The sequence below is a fragment of the Ceratotherium simum genome, chromosome 15 (genome assembly GCF_057802395.1).
Source record: "Ceratotherium simum simum isolate JZ-2026a chromosome 15, ASM5780239v1, whole genome shotgun sequence".
Taxonomy (NCBI): domain Eukaryota; kingdom Metazoa; phylum Chordata; class Mammalia; order Perissodactyla; family Rhinocerotidae; genus Ceratotherium; species Ceratotherium simum.
The window spans coordinates 48,566,568-48,585,764 of record NC_141914.1 but is presented as its reverse complement, the minus strand read 5'-3'; the positions used below and the strand labels follow the sequence as shown (position 1 = coordinate 48,585,764).

At 37.0% G+C, this 19,197-nt stretch overlaps 1 protein-coding gene across 1 annotated transcript in view; it reads right to left on the bottom strand.

Annotated features, from left to right (window-relative positions):
• Positions 1-250: 250 nt before the first annotated feature.
• The window catches only part of SPATA16 (spermatogenesis associated 16), a 220,021-nt gene continuing 201,074 nt past the window's right edge, over positions 251-19,197 (bottom strand). Inside the window, exon 10 of the mRNA XM_014783174.2 lies at positions 251-401. Coding sequence (XP_014638660.1) covers positions 279-401 — 123 coding nt within the window. The 3' untranslated portion in view covers positions 251-278. The remainder of the gene's footprint in view (positions 402-19,197) is intronic.

Here is a 19,197-nt window from a genome sequence, read left to right as displayed (position 1 = left end):
AAAGAACAAGGCAAGTGAAAGAGGCAGCAATGGCTATTTTCTATGCTATTTAACTAAACAAGACAAATTTGAACAAGAGTCAAGTCAAACTTTCTGAGAACATTTATTGCTGCCACTTGAGATTAATGAAGTGTAGAACATCGCTGCTGAAGATGAGTCAAGGGGAATGTCACTTCTTTCCTTTGGTGATAGGCCTTTGCCACCAGGCTGTCACAGTCAGGCTGGGGGATGCTGTTGCATCCTGGGTCATCTTGGCGGTGGCACCTGCTCCCCAGTGACTAGCTTTGCTGCACCGTTTGAAGCCTCTTCATTTTTGTTTTTTGCCTTCGAGCAGTTCTCAGCTTTTTGGTTTTTAAGAAACTATCCTCTAATTGGTATAAAAAGTCTTCAATTTGTCCAACCTGGAAGAAATAAACAGAAACCACAAGATTTGTTGTTGTTTTCCCATGTTTTGTATGTTTATGAGAATAGTGAGGTATTCAAAATTAAATTGCACGTACAGGTCCACATGGGAACAGAACTGGCAGAGGCGGAAATGATTAAACATAAAAACCTCTTTCTCTCTCCATTTCAGGGTCCCTGTTTTAGGAACATGAAGCAGACAAGCAGGAGTTTGCTTTACCAATCGGTCCTACGTGCTGGGTATGGGAATGAGGATTATCATCACTTGCCGTCTTTAATGGTCAGTAAAACCAGGGATTCCAAAAAGAAATGAATGGTGAAAAGTTAACCTGTTGTTGAAAAGAAGAATGAAAACAAACAAATCCACCCCTCTCAAAGCCAGAGAGTCTAGCATTTGCATGCCCCTGGCCAACTTGGGAGAAAAATGAATATTCCAGATTGCCTTAGCAAGAACCATTTCTCTTTTAAACCAAAAGGAAATTTTGAAAAAATACATTTTCTTAAAAAATGCCACACCTTAGGGAATAAGATAAAAATAATAATATACGAAACAATAATTCTTAAAAATAAACTATCAGTCTTTCTCCAAAGAAAACATAATTATTTAATGACGATTGAATGTATTATACTATTTGTCAGAGAGAACTACAAAATAAAACAGTTTACATATATGCTGAGTTGGGCTCATGAAAGTCTGCAGATATAACAATTCACACTTAACCTTGACTCCCAGGACCTGCATAATGCATTAGCCTCAAGTTGCTCACGGAAGAGCCCACTCTCATAAAGTTAGCTCAAAGCTAGAGCACTTACTATTCACAGTGCGTGAACACATCCTCTGCTTAAGATAAAAGCACTTACGACTTCAATTTTCCAATTTTGAGTTCTATCTTTAAATAACTTGATTTATCATTCAGAGTAATATCCAAAAGATAATTCAGATTGTCAAAAAGAGAATAATAAATGGTAGCACTCATCTATATGTTATGCTTAGGTCTTATATCACACCCGGTGATGTAAACTGTCCATTGGTTTCCTTAAGAAAATAAGATAACTTAATTTATGTGAAAATAATTCTTTTGAAAACCTAAAATTACTTCAGGTAGATTTTTCCAAAAGCACGTTGTTGTTTATGATGTCTGATCATTGCAGCAATCATCAAAGTTATTTGACAGAATATTTTTAGATACAGTCATGAAGTCAATGCATTATTCTATGTATTCCATACATTTATACTATCCAATTACACTGAAATCATAAGTAAAACGTTAACATAGAGCACAATCAAAACAAACATAACGGATGACACTTGACCATTACTTTAAAGTTGAGTTGATGACTCACTCATGTTATTGGCACTGAAAATGTATCATTTAAATCAAAGCTCTTTACAATTAGAATGTTTGCAGTTAGCCCAAATACAGTTTAAAATTACAATCCTAATGCAACAAAAAAGCTTCCTTTAATGATACAGAAAAATAATTGTTTTTAAATATCCATTAGGTGGCTGCTGTTTTTTTGTTTTTTCTTCTTCATTGGGTTTATTAAGAGCAGTGTTCACTAACTGGGTTGCCTTTCATTAAAAAAGACAAAGAAGAAACACAACATGTGTCGTTGGAATAGAGAGCATCACTGAATTAAGCTGGGAGGCTTAGAGTACAGGCTACGCGCTTGGCTCACCTGGCCCACGTGCTCACCGCCTACCTGGTCTGTCTACATGCCGTCCTTTCTTTTTTTTTTTTGTGAGGAGATCAGCCCTGTGCTAACATCTGCCAATCCTCTTTTTTTGCTGAGGAAGACTGGCCCTGGGCTAACATCCGTGCCCATCTTCCTCTACTTTATATGGGACGCCACCACAGCATGGCTTGGCAAGCGGTGCGTGGGTGCACGCCCAGGATCCGGACCAGCGAACCCCGGTTGGCGCAGTGGAGCACGTGCACTTAACCCCTTGCGGCCACCAGGGCGGCCCCTACATGCTGTCCTTTCAACCAGTTCTCCTAATGAGACTGGGATGATCTTTTTAAAATGTGAACCCAGTCACATTTTTCCCTTGCTTAAAATACCTAAATGGATTCCCAAGCCCTTAACATGGCTTCCACAGCTCTGGATGACCTGGTTTCACTTATGTCTCTAATTCAGTCTCCTCTCACTCCATCTGCCTCAGCCATGTGGTACATCTCTCAGTTATCTGAGCACAGCTGTGTAGTGTTCTCTGCACAGTGGATTTTCCTAATGCTATGCCCTCTGATGGAACACTCTATTGGAACCCTTACACATCCTCTGGATTTCAGGTTCAATATCAGTGCCTTGGGGAAGTCCTCCTTGATAACCCAGACCAGCTTGGTTCGTTCACTAACATAGTCTAATAACAGCCCATTCATCTCTTTGCATATTGAATATTTTACTTAAATGTTTATAATGATTTGTATACTGTCTTCCCTTCTGGGCTTTAAGCTCCATGAGGCAGGAACTAGGTCCGTGTTGTCCTCTATTCTCGACACCTAGGATATGGTAGACCCTCAATAATCCTACTCTCGGATAATAGAGCTGAAGACACTCAGAAACCAATGTGTTTTTCCCTACTCAAAGTGATTCCTGGTATGGAGCATATCAGAAGACTTTCTTTTCTTTTACAAATTAATAATCACTGTGTTCATATGCCATCGTTCTATTACCATTGTTTAGCTCTGAGACACTTGAGGTAAAGTAGTAACCAAGTGTGGTCTCCATACTTGAAACAGGCAGAGGTAGAAAGGGCACTGGGTTCTGCTCTTGGCCTGGTTTATAACAGTGATCTGTGACCCCAGAGAAGTCACTTGGCCTTTCTGAGCTTCAGTTTTACCCACCTTCGGTGAAGAAAGAATTGGCCTGGATAATTTCTAAGGACATACCAAGCCAAAAATTCCATGACTTGTTCTGACATTAAATCTAAGCAGTCCAGTCTTAGTATGAGCCCTCACATTTTTCAAATCAGAGGTTATTCTCTCAGATTATACCGTTAGATGAATGACACAATATGCAACAAAGTAAGCCAATTTTAGCTTCTGTACTTACTGAGGTGTAGGAGAGCTGCAACATGTTTTTAGTAAAGCTAGTTCTTTATTTTCTTTTTTTAAGTCAAGGAAGGAAAAATGCGGGTTGAAGAGAAAATAGATTCATATAACTAAGAAGAACAGATTGCAAGTGATAGGAATTTCTATAAAGCCCTTAGGGAAATAATACACAAAGAAATATGTAAGCATGTAAGGAAGGAAATGAGCCAGTTTTGGGAGCAGTCTTATCAGACTTTCTTTTCCGTACAGAATCTGCTTGCTTAACTATATCAGATAAGCTACTTGGTCATTCTGGGTCTAATTTTCCCATTTGCAAGAAGAGCAGGTAACATTTTCTTGTGTATCCATGTGCCAATACTGACTTGGCATTACAGAGATGTGGACATCAGACCTAATGCATTTGCAGAGAATTATGGGATGTCAGATGATAGAGGAGAACTGAAGTTCTGAAGGAGGGTGGATTCTCACCTATCATATGGCTATTGGTCAAAATCCACATCAAAGAGTAAGGCAATTGTCATCAACTAATTTCTCAGAGCCTTTTAATTCATATGCACAAAAGTCTATCAGTCATGATTTAGTGTAGATTCAAAAAGTTCAGTACAAAGATGAACATGAAACTCTAAAAGAGAAGACAGCTTGAGAAGTATAGGAGATCTCAAAATCGAAATTCTAACAGTATAAAAACGAATAATGCTAATTAGGAATAAATGTGGAGTTAACTAAATAGATCAATATTTATATTACAGGAAAATTTCTAGTCAGTGTGGATTTCAACAGGAGTACATTCGTTCTTTCATGCAAATATTTGTTGAACATCTAATATGTATTTGGCACTGGAGTAATAAACAAAAATAACAATATGTTTTTTATGAGGATCTGCTGTTCATGTGGGAGAGGCAGTTAATGAAAAAATGATTGCAATAATGCAGAGGTGTTTATATAAGAATTATGTACAAAATTTCTGTTCGCAAAAATGTCAGAGCAGTGAATTCTATCTGAAGGAGTGTGAAGATGTATTGGATGTGAGAGGAGCTGGGTCTTTGCCAGGACAAGGAATGCATTCCAGACAGAGGAAATGTCATCCACAGAAGCAAGGTCGTGAAAGAACATGGGCAATTTGATAGGGATGAGTGGCTTATAGCATAGATGTGGGTATGAGGGGACTGGGAGTAGAGATACATACAGCAGGAAATATAGATTGGGGTCAGCTTGCAAAAAGTTGAAAAATATTTAGCTATGTGGCTAGAAAGATAAATCTAGGGCCGTGATGTGGAGTGGCATGCAGCCAGGGAGACTGGAAGCAGGTGGTTCAATTAGGGGGCCAGTGCAATAGGACAGGAAAAGTACTCTGAGGGCCTGCATTAAGGATTTAGGAGACATTTAGGAAGTGGGAGCTATAGACTTGATGAAGAAGTCTGTGTTGGAATAAGAAGGCAAGCGGAATTAGGAATGACTGTGGAGTTGCTAACTTGAGATAATGATGATATCTTAATGAGGCAAGGAATACAACTAGAGGAACAATTTTAGGGAAAAAGAATGAGTTTGATTAGTCACAAATACAAGAAATGGAAAAAAGTTCACATAATCGGGGACACGTTAAAAAATAGACCTGTGATAATAGCCTAGTACTAGGCTTTTTAGCCAGAATGATGCAAAACTCCAAATTGAAAAGAAAAAACCACCCACTCTTTTGTAGTCTATCATGTGAGAAGCATTCTAGCAGTTAAAAAGTGCTAAGAAAAACAAACCAAAAAATGATGCTTTTAGTTATTCAGAACAAAACTGTGGTCATGGAAGAGAGACCACCTACTGGGTTGAAATCATATATATCTGGGTTGGAATCCCATCTCCAGCAATTTCTTGGTGTGAGACTTTGGGCAAACTTATTTACGTTCTTTTAACCTGTTTCCTCATCTATCAATTGCTTCGCAGGGTCCTAGTGAGATTAAATCAAACAGTTTATGTGAAGTATTTGCATAGGTCTGAATTGCTATGATTTAGTAGTAGTATTAATACTTGAATCTGGAAGTGTATGCAGTAAATAGGAAAAACATAAATAAATGAAAAAAATACATAGGAAAGTGAAATAAGATAAAAAACTAAGCAACTTGATCTAATAGTCACTGTGTTTTTGGCCTCAGTAACTGTGCTAAGTGTGGGTATTTGACATTCATCAAAGTCTTGTGATTAGGTCTCAAAATTCCACTATAGAAAAGGCAGAATTAGGAGGGCGCCAAGAAAGGAGGAGAGAGATATGAGTTTCTGATAGTACCTATTAGCTGCAAGTTTAATAAAAATCACAGTATTCTCTGGTTACCTCGCAAAAACCTGATCTGATTATAGACTACAGTGTTTAAAATATGTCTGTCTCAAAGGTGGCAATGGTTTTGTCCCTTCTCTGCTCAAGTCAAATCATGTCTGGGCCATCATGCTGAGTTCTGGGTGTGTGCAGGGTCTTACCTCCAAATTGTATGAAGAAAAGTTGAAGGATCTGGAAGTGTTTAATATGAGAACAGAAAACATAATAGGAATCTGTGTTGTCTTTAGTTATATCAAGATTGTTATGTGGAAAGGATGATGCATTTGTTTTGTTTTCGTTTACCCTGGAAAGAGAGTGCTATCTAGAGTTAGAGGATGAGTTTGATTCTCACTTCTTTCACTAGTGATGTGACTTAACTTCTGAACTTTAATTTTCTCATCTCTAATGTGACAAATTAATAATAATAATCATAATCTACAGGGTTTTTTGTGAGGGTTAAATGGCTTGATGTTTATGAAAAGCTCTTCATAAGCACTCCATGAAGATTATAACAGCTGTACTTTGTATAGAGCCTGATGATTTCTTAATAGGTTCTCAATAAATATTTGTTGAATCAATGAATAACTGAATGAGTAGTCAAATAAGTGAAAAAGTAGCTATTATATCAATATTAGGTCTAACAGTTTTTTCACAACTCTGTAAAAATTGAAGGGACTTCAGGGTGAGGTGTGGCCACCTCCATTACCAAAGATTGAAAATCAAACCCTAGATGATTCCTTGGGAGACAGGAAGTATCTGTGAGTCATGTGTGAGCTGGAGGTTGGATTAAATAAACTTTTAAAATCCATTCCAACTTTAAAGCACTAATTTTATGATGTTTGGTTTGACCGAGATTCACTCTACAGACAGGTGTTCAATGGGAGGAGGACATGTTGCAGTTTGCCTTGCACCACATGGAGAAGCACAATGGAAATGAGAGGAACCCGATCACTCCTGTTGTTGCAGTTTGTATATAATGAAAGGTACTGAACTGGTTAATATGAACACCGTAGATATGGGGATTCTTAGGCCTCTGCTATGTCCCAGTTATAAAATTATCATATCTATAAGACCTATATTTTCTTCTCCAGATGTATCACAATTTTATCTCCCATTCAAAGGGCCCCTATTAAGGGTTAGCTTAACAGCAGAAGGTAGTTCACAGCACACTTTATTTCCTTCTCATTTTACAACTGCACCAGGTTATTCACTGGTACTAAAAAATTTCTTTGTAGTTAGTGGTTCTATATTTTTTCAGCATATCAAAACAGGATTTTCTACTTGATTCCAGGATAAAATGCAACATTTTTACAGATTAAAATAATATGCTTTCCCACATACAATTACTCCATAATCACTTTCAATATAGGCATGGTAAAAGGTACTTGAATATTTACTCCAATAATCTTTTACTGTAAAATTGGTTTGTATCTTATATGTAGGTGGAAAGTATGGGGGTGCCCTTGGGTCGGGGACCTTCTGTTTGTTTGAGAGCTTTCTTGTGTAGGAGAATTGCTGTTGACTCTCCTCCATTTTGTGGTGCTGACTGTGGCTTCATTTGCACATAGATCCAACCTATTTCCTTTTGGTAATTGAAGGCATTGCTGTCTAGTGGTTAGGATTCCAAGCTCTGACTGCCACGCCCAGGTTCTTTTCCTGGTCAGGGAACCACACCACCCGTCTGTCGGCTGACATACTGTGGTGGCTGCGTGTGGCTGTGATGCTGAAAGCTCTGCCATCGGTATTTCAAATACCAGCAGGGTCACTCATGGTGGACAGGTTTCAGTGGAGCTTCCAGAAAAGACAGACTAGGAAGAAGGACCTGGCCACCCACTTCCAAAAAAACGGGACATGAAAACCCTATCGATAACAGAGGAGCATTGTCTGATATATCAGCAGAAGGTGAGAAGGTGGTACAAAAAAGACCAGGCAGGGTTCCACTCTGCTGTACACAGAGTTGCTAGGAGTCTGAATCGACTTGATGGCACTAACAACAACAAAAATGAAGGCATGTGAGCCAGAGGTAAAAACAACGTCACAGCCTTCCGTTTATTATGCAAAGGCTGGCCATAAGACCAAGGGTGTTGCTGAGGAGGAAACTGAATTTTAGGGCAATAGAGAGTTAGGAATGGGGCAAACTAAGGAAAGAAATGGCAAGAAGCTCAACATGAGCAAAGCTGGTGAGACACGATCACAATAAGGAACTAGACAGCAGTGGCCTAATAGAGCTTTGAAAGGGGAGTCATTCAGATGTGGTAGAGGGGAAGGAGATTCACTGTGAAGATATGGACGGCCCTTTTCCTCCCAAAGTCATTTAAAATCAAACACTATTGGGATGAGTTGAATTGTGTTCCCTCAAAATTCCTATGTTGACATCTTAATCCCCAGACATGAGAATGTGACCTTATTTGAAGATAGGGTCTTTATAGAGGTAATCAAGTTAAAATGAAGTCATCAGGGTGGGCTCTAATCCAAAATGACTGGTGTCCTTATAAGAAGGGGAAATTTGGATACAGACATGCACTCAGGGAGAGTGCCATGTGAAGATGAAGGCAGAGATTGGCGCGATACTCCAACAATCCAAGGTACAATAAAGATTGCCAGCAAACCACCAGAAGCTAGAGAGGCACGGAACTGATTCTTCCTCATGGCCTTCAGAAGGAACCAACCCTGAGAACGCTTTGATCTTTAACTTCCAGGCTCCAGAACTGTGAGATAAATTTCTGTTGTTAGGTCACTCAGTTTGTGGTACTTTGTTACAGTAGCCCCAACAAACTACTATAACTACTAAGCCATAAAGTGAACAGAAGCTCAATTAAGTTCTAGTTTTCCCCTCAAACATGATTTTGACGCTTTCTAAAATTCATTTTCCCCCTGGTTGATGCTCCCTACTTGGTTGGTGCCCCCGGCAGAGGCTTACTGTACATCTTGGGAACTAAGGTGGTTTCTTTCCAATAATGGCAGTGAGAGAAAGCTGACCTTGAACATGAAAGCCTGGGTAAATTACACTGAGAAGGAAGATACTGGGCTTGAATTGGGACTTCCTATTGGATTTCATGTAGTCTAGATCAAGAAGAGAAGATTAGGTATGTTTATAGGGGTTTGTTTGCATGTGTTCATGCCTCAAGAATTGTGTGCTCAAAGGATTTTTTTAGTAAAGTTTTAGACACTTTTTTAAGAAGAAAAAAGGTAGATGAAATAAGAATTGGATTCTTCAGGAGTAAATATCAGGTTTATAAGACTGTGATGGTGGTTACAGAATGAGAATGTGTTTCCAGCGATTAGCAGCTTGGACCAAAATCCTCTCGGCAAAAGAGACATTTCACTCCACCACAGTGGATTTGATAACATTAGTTTCTCTGCCCTGTTCCAGTTTAGTTTCCAGACCAAATGCTTTTAAATATTTATCATCCAAAATGTTTTGAATTTTAATTCTTATTAGAATGACAATTGTTTTCAAACAGGCTTGAAATTAATTTCTAAAATAAACAGTTTCTGTAACGGAGTTGTTTCTGCTATTCATAATATAGCAGTTTCCTTTAGCTTTTGGCTAGCATTCAAACAGCCAAACAAGCCCCGTATTTCTCCTTTTTCATTTAGTGAATTTGGTATGTTATTCAGTATTTTTGTCATAAAAGTACAACGTGAAAATCTGAGGCACCTACATTTGAGATGTTACAAAATATGCAAAAAAACTTCCTGCTTAAACTTATTACTAACTCTTGATTGAAAATGCCCATAATGATAACACTTTTTATGTTTAGCATAGAGTTACAGAACAATTACAAAATCTTGCTATCACTTTGTCCAGGAAACCACATACCATGGCTTTTTAAAAAATTATTTTTCAACATTTAATGGTATAATTTATATGCAAGTTTGAATATATAATAACATTTTTTAACTTTTTATTTTGAGATAATTGTAGATTCACCATATCGGTAAGAAGCAATAGAAACAAAGAACCTATGTACTCTTTTGCCTCAATGGCAACATCTTGCAAAACTGTAGTAGAATACCACAGCCAGGATATCGACATTGATACAGTGAAGATACAGAAAGTTTCCATTACCACAAAGATCTCTCATGTTGCCCTTTTATAGCTACACCCATTTTCCTCCTGGTCCCACCCCCCACTTTACCCTTGGCAACCACTAATCTGTTGCCCGTTTCTATAATTTTGTCATTTTAAGAAAGTTATATAAATGGAAAAATACAATATATAATTCCATACTTCTCTGGTGATTTATTCAGGTGTGTGTGTATCAACAGTTGGTTCCTTTTTATTGCTGAGTAGTATTCCATGGTATGGATGTACCACAGTTTGTTTAACAATTCACCCTCTGAAGGATATCTAGATTACTTCCAATTTTTGGTTATTATGAATTTAGTTGCTAGAAACAATTGTGTACAGGTTTTTGTGTGAACATAAGACTTCATTTCTCTGAGCTAAGTGGCCAGGAGTACAATTTCTAGGTCATATGATAGTTGCATATTTAGTTTTATAAAGAAACTATCATATTGTTTTCCACAGTAGCTGTACCATTTTACATTCCCACCAGCAATATATGACTGATCCAATTTCTCTGCATCCTCACCAGCATTTACTGTTGCTACCATTTTTAATTTTAGCCATTTTGATATGTGTGTAGTGGTTTATCTCATCGTGGTTTTAATTTGCATTTTCCTAATGGCCAATGATGTTGAACATCTTTTAATATGCTTACTTGCCATTCTTTTTGGTAAAATGTTCATCTTTTGCCCACTTTCAAGTTGGATTAACTGTTTGTTTACTGTCGAATTTTGAGAGTTTTTAAATATAATCTAAATACTTGTCTTTTGTCAGATATGTGGGTTTGCAAATATTTTCTCTTGCTCTGTAGCTTGTCTTTTCATCCTTTTTAACAGCCTTTCACAGAGCAAAAATTTTTAATTTTGTTGAAGTCTAATTTATCAATTAGACTTTTATGGATCATGCTTTTGGTGCCAAGTCTAAGAACTCTTTGCGTACACTAAGATCGCAAAGATTTTCCCTTGTGTTTTTTTTCTAAAAGTTTTATAATTTTACGTTTTGAGTCAGTTTTTGTATAAAGTGTAAGACTTAAGTCAAGGCTCTTTTTTTTTTTTGGCCTATGGATGTCCAGATACTCCAGCATTATTTGTTGAAAAGGTTATCTTTCCTCCACTGAATTGCTTTTGCATGTTTATAAAAAAATCAGTTGAGCATATTTATGTGGGTTTATTTCTGGGTTTTCTACTTTGTTTCATTGAGCTGTGTCTATCACTCCACCAGTACTGTGAATACTGCCAGTACAACACTATAGCTATGTAAAAAGTCTTGAAATTGAGTAGACTGACTCCTCCCACTTCATTCTTTCTCTAAACTGTTGCAGCTCTTCTGTTTCCTTTGCCTTTCCATATAAATTTTAGAATAGTCTTGTCTTTATAAAAAATCTTGATGGGACTTTAATAGGAATTGCATTGAAACTGTATATCAATTTTGAGAAGTTGAATTCTATACTATGTTGAGTCTTTCAGTCCATAAACACAGTATGTCTCCTCATTTATTTAGATCTTTAATTTTTTCATTACTGTTTTGTAGTTTTGGGCATACAAGTTCTATACTTGTTTTATTATATTCATACCAAAGCATTTCACTTTTTGTTTGGTGGTTGTAAATGGTGTTGTATTTTAAACTTCTGTGTCCCCGATCATTGCTAGTATATAGAAATACAATTGAATTTTATACATTTATCTTGTATCTTGCAACTTTGCTGAACTCACTTACTATTTTGAGAATTTTTTTGTAAATTCCTTGGGATTTTCTATGTAGACAATCATGCAATATGCAAATAGGGAAGTTTTATTTCTTCATCTCTGATCTATATGCCCTTGATTTCCTTTTCTTGCCTTTCTGCAGTGGCTACAATTTCCAGCACAATGTTGAATGAGTGGTGTGAGCTGACATCCTTGCCTTGTTCCTGCTTTTCTGGGGAAAGCATTCGGTCTTTCACTATTAGGTTGTAATGTTAGCTGTAGGATTTTCATAGATGCTGTTTAGCAATTTGAGGAGATTCCCCTCTATTTCTAGTTTTCTGAGAGTTTTTAATCACGAATGGGTATTAAATTTTGTGAAATGCTTTTTCTGCATCAATTGATATAATCGTGATTTTTTTTCTTCTGTATCCTGTTAATATGGTAGATTACATTGAATTTCAAATACTCAAACAGTCTTGAATCTTTGTAATGAACTCCATGTGGTTACGGCATATAATTCTTTTTACATATTGCTGAATTCTATTTGCTAACATTTTAAGGATATTTGTATCTATATTCATACGGGATATTGGGTTTGCAGGATTTTTTTTTTTTGGTACTGTTTTTGCCTGTTTCATATCAGGATAACATTAACTTCATAACATGAATCGGGGAGTGTGTCTTCCTCTTATATTCTTTGAAAGAGATTGTGTAGAATTAATGTCAAACCAGCAGGGCTTGGAGATTTCTTTCTGGGGAGTTTTAAATTATAAATTAAAGTTCCTTAATAGTTATAGGGTGATTCAAAATATTTCATATTGGGTGAGTTGAGTTGTGGTAGTTTGTGTTTTTTGAGGAATTGGTACATTTCATCTAAGTTATCAAATTTGTACATGTAGAGTTGATCATAGTATTCCCTTATTATCCTTTTGATGTTTGAGGGGTCTATAGTGATATTCCATTTCATTCCTGGTATTGGTGGTTTGTGTCTTCTTTTTTTTTTCTTCATTAGTCATGCCATTGGTTTGTAAATTTTATTGATCTGTTCAAAGAACCAGCTCTTTGTTTCATTGACTTTCTCTCTTTTTGTGTTTTCAATTTCATTGTTTTCTAGTCTTATCTCTATTATTTCCTTCGTTATTCTTGTTTTGGGTTTATTTTACTCTTTGTTCTTCTTTTTCTAGGTCCCTGAAGCTTCAATAATTGATTTGAGATTTTTCCTCTTTTATAATGTATGCATTTTGTGTTATAAATTTGTCTTTCAGTGCTGCTTTAGCTGTGTCCCACAAATTTTGATATGTTGTATTTTCATTTTCATTCAGTTCAATGCATTTTTAAAATTTTACTTGAGACTTCTTTTTTGATTCATGGACTATCCAAGTATTTAGAGATTTTCCTGTTATCCTTCTGTTATTGATTTCTATTTTGATTCTATTGCAGTTGAAGAAAATATTCTTTAAGATTTCAGTTTTTAAAAATCTGTCATGGTTTATGGCCCAGGATATTGTCTATTTTGGTATATATTCCATGGGCACTTGAAAAGAATGTGTATTCTGCTGTTGGTGAATGGATTGTTCTATAAATATTGTTTAGATCCTATTGGTTGATGGTGTTATTGAGTTCCATACCCTCGTTGATTTTTCTGTTTAGTTGTTCTATCAATTGTTGAGAGAGAGGAGTTGAAATCTCCAACTATAAGTGTGGACATGTCTGTTTTTCCTTTTAATCCTATCAGTTTTTGTTTCATATATTTTGCAAACCTGTTTGGTGCATACACATTTAGAATTGCTATGTCTTCTTGGTAGACTGACCTTTCTATCATTATATAATGCCCCCCTCTCTCTCTGGTAATTTTCTTTGCTCTGAATTTTACTTTAATATTAATATAGCCACCACTGTTTTGCTAATATTAATGTTTGTCTGAAATATCCTTTTCCATCCTTTGACTTTTACCATGCCTATGTCATTATATGTGAAGTGAGTTCATAGACAGTATATAGTTGGATCGTGATTTTAAATCCATTTTGCCAATCTTTGCTTTTCATTGGTGTATTCAGACTATTTACATTTAATATAATTATTGGTATGTTAGGACTTAGTCTGTCATTTTATTTTTGGTTTTCTTTTTGTTCTCTATGGTTTTTGCTTCTCCATTGTTTTCCTTTACCTTTCTATGGGTACTTGAACATATTTGAAAATTCCATTTTGATTTATCTAGAGTGTTTTGGTATATCTTTTTGTATAGCTCAATTGCTCTAAATATATATATAATCTTTCAGTCTACTGGTTATTTTCTTTTTATGTTAAATTGAAATGTAGGAACCTTTCCCTCTTTAATGTCTCTTTACCCTCACCCATTTGTAATTCTCTTAAATGTTTCACCTGCATATGTTTAGAAAGTTATTATTGATTCAATTTTTTTAATAGGTATAGGCCTATTCATATTGTCTATTTCTTTGTGTGTGACTTTTGGCAGAGTGTGTCTTTCAAGGAATTGATCCATGTTATCTAGGCTATCAAATTTGTGGGCATAGAGTTGTTATAGTATTCCTTTATTGTACTTTTAATTCTCATGGGATCTGTTGTGATGTGACCCCCCTCATTTTTGATATTAGTAATTGTGTCCTCTTTTTTCTTAGCCTGGCTAGAGGCTTATCTACTTATTCCAATCTTTTCAAATATTCTTTTCTAATATATGCATTCAATGCTATAAGTTTTCGTCTAAACACTGTTTTTACTGCATCCCACAAATTATGACAAGCTGTGTTTTCATTTTTATTTAGTTCAAAATATTTTAAAATTTCCCTTGAGATTTCTTCTTTGACCTATGTGTTATTTAGAAGAGTGTTGTTTAATCTCCACGTATTCTTAGATTTTCCAGTTATCTTTCTATTATTGACTTCTAGTTTAATTCCATTGTGGTCTGAAAGCGGACATTGTATGATTTCTATTATTGTAAATTTGTTAGCGTGTTTTACGGCCCAGAATGTAGTCTAACTTAGAGAATGTTTCATGTGACCTTGAGAAAAATATGCATTCTGCTGTTGTTAAATAAAGTAGTACATAGATATCCATTATATCCAGTTGATTGATGTGCTGTTGAGTTCAACTATGTCCTCAGTGATTTTCTGTCTGCTGGATCTGTCTATTTGTGATAGAGGGGTATCCCACTACGATAGAGGATTCATCTATTTCTGCCTGCAGTTCTATCAGTTTTTGTCTCATGAAGTTTGATGCTCTGTTGTTAGGCACTTACACGTTACGAAACGTTTTGTCTTCTTGGAGAACTGACCTCTTTATCATTATGTAATACTCTTCTTTATTTATTTATTTTTTTGTGAGGAAGATTAACCCTGAGCTAACATCTGTTGCCAATTCTCCTCTTTTTGCTGAGGAAGACTGGCCCTGGGCTAACATCCATGCCCATCCTCCTCTATTTTATACGGGGGACACCTGCCACAGAATGGCTTGATAAGCAGTGCATAGGTCTGTGCCTGGGACCTGAACCTGCAGATCCCAGGCTGCCGAAGTGGAGCGTGTGAACTTAACTACTATGCTGCCAGGCCAGCCCTGTAATAGCCTTCTTTATCCCTGATAACTTTCCTTACTTTGAAGTCTCCTCTGTCTGGAATTAATATAGCTACTCTCACTTTTTTTTTGATTTGTATTAGCATGGTATATTTTTCTCCACCCACTTACTTTTTTTTTTTCCTCGCGAAAGCTCCAGTACATAGTCGTATACTCCAGTTGTAAATCCTTCTAGTTCTTCTGCGTGAACCACCACCACAGCACGGCTACTGACAGACGACTGGTGTGGTTCCGTGCCCAGGAACAGAACCCAGGCCGCCGAAGTGGAGCACACCGAACTTTAACCACTAGGCCATCAGGGCTGGGTCTCCATCCATTTACTTTTAATCTATATGTGTCTTTATATTTAAATTAGGTTTCTTGTAGGCAAAATATGGTTGCATCATGTTTTTTGATCCACTCTGACAATTTATCTTTTAATTGGTGCATTTGGACTATTGACATTCAAAGTCATTATTGATATAGCTGGGTTAATAGCTACCACATTTATTAATGTTTTCTATTTGTTGCCTTTGTTCTTTGTTCCTATTTTTGTTTTTGTCAAGAGTTTAGCTAAGCTACTCCACGGTATTGATGCGTTGGCATCCATTTTATTTGACCAAGTGGCTCGCAGGGGGCTTTAAACTAACACTAGCCTCCTCATGCAAATGCATGTCCTAGACAACAGCCCATAGAATCACAAGCAAATGTAATCTCCTGACGCGACATCTCCAACAGCCCTTGTCATCAACAGTCTCCTCCACCTCCCAGGGCCTTCACTTTGTGTGCCCCTTAGATAAGACCTTCATGGAGCTTACCAAAACTCCATTCTTTTTGGTTTGAATTGACCAATCTCATCTCAGCCTGAGAACCCCAAAGCACTCCACCCCTGGGCCCTAATAAATGCACGTGCCCCAGTCATGTCTCTCTCTCTGTCTGTACCCTGCCTGTGTATCCTCTTGTGATGTGCCATTTGCTTTCTCCAGGACCTGTGAGTAATAAACTTCTCTACTTAAATTTTTCTTATGGTCTTTTGTTGAACCAGGGCTTACCATCTGACACTCTGTGCTCTACTTAACAAATGTTAATTTAACAAAGTCATAGCAGTCTTCCACTCTTTTTCTGCCCTTTGTGGTTTTGACTGGGCATTTTATATAATTCCATTTTTTTCTTCTTTCTTAGCATATCGGTTCTTCCTTTCTTTTTTTTTTTTCACTTTTTTTAGTGGTTGACCTAGAGTTTGCAATATACATTTACAACTTATCTATGACCCCTTTCAAATAACACTATACCACTACACAGGTAGTGTGAGTACCTTATAATAACAAAATAATTCTAATTCTTTTCTCCTATCCCTTGTATTATTGCTGTCATTCATTTTACTTACATATAATCATATATATATAAGCATACATAATCGAATACAGGCATGTCTTGTTTTATTGTGCTTCACTTTATTGTGCCTCACAGGTATTGCATTTTTTTACAAATTGAAGGTTTGTGGCAACCCAAGCATGTCTCTCAGCACCATTTTTCCAACATCTTTTGCTCACTTTGTGTCTCTGTATTACCTTTTGGTGATTCTTATAATATTTCAACTTTTTAATTATTATTATATTTGTTATGGTGATCTGCAGCCAGTAATCTATTTTTTTTTTAATTTTTTTAAATTTATTTATTTTTCCCCCAAAGCCCCAGTAGATAGTTGTATGTCATAGCTGCACATCCTTCTAGTTGCTGTATGTGGGACGCGGCCTCAGCACGGCCGGAGAAGCGGTACGTCACTGCGTGCCCGGGATCCGAACCCCGGGCCGCCAGCAGCGGAGCGCGCGCACTTAACCACTAAGCCACGGGGCCGGCCCAGCCAGTAATCTTTGATGTTACTATTATAATTGTTTTGGGGTGCCGTGAAGAGTGCCCATATAAGATGGTGATCCTAGTCGATAACTGTGTGTGTTCTGACTGCTCCAGCAACCTGCCATATCCTTGTCTTTCTCCCTCTCCTAGGGCCTTCCTATTCCCTGAGACATCACAGTATCTAAATTAGACCAATTAATAACCCTACAATGGCCTCTAAGTGTTCAAGAGGAAGAGTTACACATCTCTCGCTTTAAATCAAAAGTTAGAAATGATTAAGCTTAGGAAAGAAGTCATATTAAAAGCCCAGATAGGCCAAAAGCTAGGCCTTTTGTGTCAAACAGTTAGCCAAGTTGTGAATGCAAAGGAAAAGTTCTTGAAGGAAATTAACAGTGCTGTGGCAGTGAACAACCAAATGATAAGAAAGCAAAACAGCCTTATTGCTGATATGGAGAAAGTTTTAGTGGTCTGGATAGAAGATTAAACCAGCCATAATATTCCCTTATGCCAAAGCCTAATCCAGAGCAAGGCCCTAACTCTCTTCAATTCTGTGAAGGCTGACAGAGGTGAGAAAGCTGCAGAAGAAAAGTTTGAAGCTAGCAGAGGTTGGTTCATGAGGTTTAAGGAAAGAAGCCATCTCCATAACATAAAAGTACGAGGTGAAGCAGCAAGTGCTGATGTGGAAGCTGCAGCAAGTTATCCAGAAGATCTAGCTGAGATAATTAATGAAGCTGGCTACACTAAACAACAGATTTTCAATGTAGATGAAACAGCCTTATATTGGAAGAAGATGCCATCTAGGACTTTCATAGCTAGAGAGGAGAAGTCAATGCCTGGCTTCAAAGCTTCAAAGGACAGGCTGACTCTCTTGTTAGGGGCTAATGCAGCTGGTGACTGTAAGTTGAAGCCAATGCTCATTTGCCATTCTGAAAATCCTAGGGCTCTTAAGAATTATGCTAAACCTACTCTGCCCGTGCTCTATAAAAGGAACAACAAAGCCTGGATGACAGCACATCTGTTTACAACATGGCTTATTGACTATTTTAAGCTTACTGTTGAGACCTACTGCTCAGAAAAAAGATCCCTTTAAAAATATTACTGCTTATTGAAAATGCACCTTGTCATTCAAGAGCTCTGATGGAGATATACAATAAGATGAATGTTGTTTTCATGCCTGCAAACACAACATCCATTCTGCAGCCCATGGATCAAAGAGTAATTTTGCCTTTCAAGTCTTATTATTTAAGAAATACATTTCATAAAGCTATAGCTGCCATAGATAGTGATTCCTCTGATGGATCTGGGCAAATTAAACTGAAAACCTTCTGGAAAGGATTCACCATTCTAGATGCTACTAAAAACATTCATGATTCATAGGAAGAGGTCCAAATACAACATAAACAGGAATTTGGAAGAAGCTGATTCCAACCCTCATGGATAACTTTGAGGAGTTCAAGACTTCAGTGGAGGAAGTAACTGCAGATGAGGTGGAAATAGCAAGAGAACTAGAATTAGAAATGAAGCCCAAAGATGTGACAGAATTGCTGCAATCTAATGAAAAATCTTTAATGGATGAGGAGTTGCTTCTTAAGGATGAGCAAAGAAAGTAGTTTCTTAAGATGGCATCTACTCCTGGTGAAGATGCTCTGAAGATTGTTGAAATGACAACAAAGGATTTAGAATATTACATAAACTTAACTGATAAAGCAGCAGCAGAGTTTGAGAGGATTGACTCCAATTTTGAAAGAAGTTCTGCTGTTGGTAAAATGCTATCAAACAGCGTCACATGCCACAGAGAAATCGTTCATGAAAGGAAGAGTCAATCGCTGTGGCAAACTTCATTGTTGTCTTATTTTAAGAAACTGCCACAGCCACCCCAACCTTCAGCAACCACCACCCTGATCAGTCAGCAGCCATCAACATAAGGCAAGACCCTCCACCAGCAAAAAGATTATGACTCACTGAAGGCTCACATGATAGTTAGCGTTTTCTAGCAATAAAGTATTTTTTAAATACTTTAAGACATAATGCTATTGCACACTAAATAGACTACAGTAGTGTAAACATAACTTTTATATGCACTGGGAAACCAAAAAATTTCTGTAATTCATTTTATTGCAATATTAGCTTTATTGCTATGGTCTGGAACCAAACCCACAATATCTCCGAGGTATGCCTGTATATTGTTGCTATTATTATTGCCCGTCTGTTCCTGCATGCTGTCTTCTTTATCCATTGAACTCTTAGCATATCAATCAT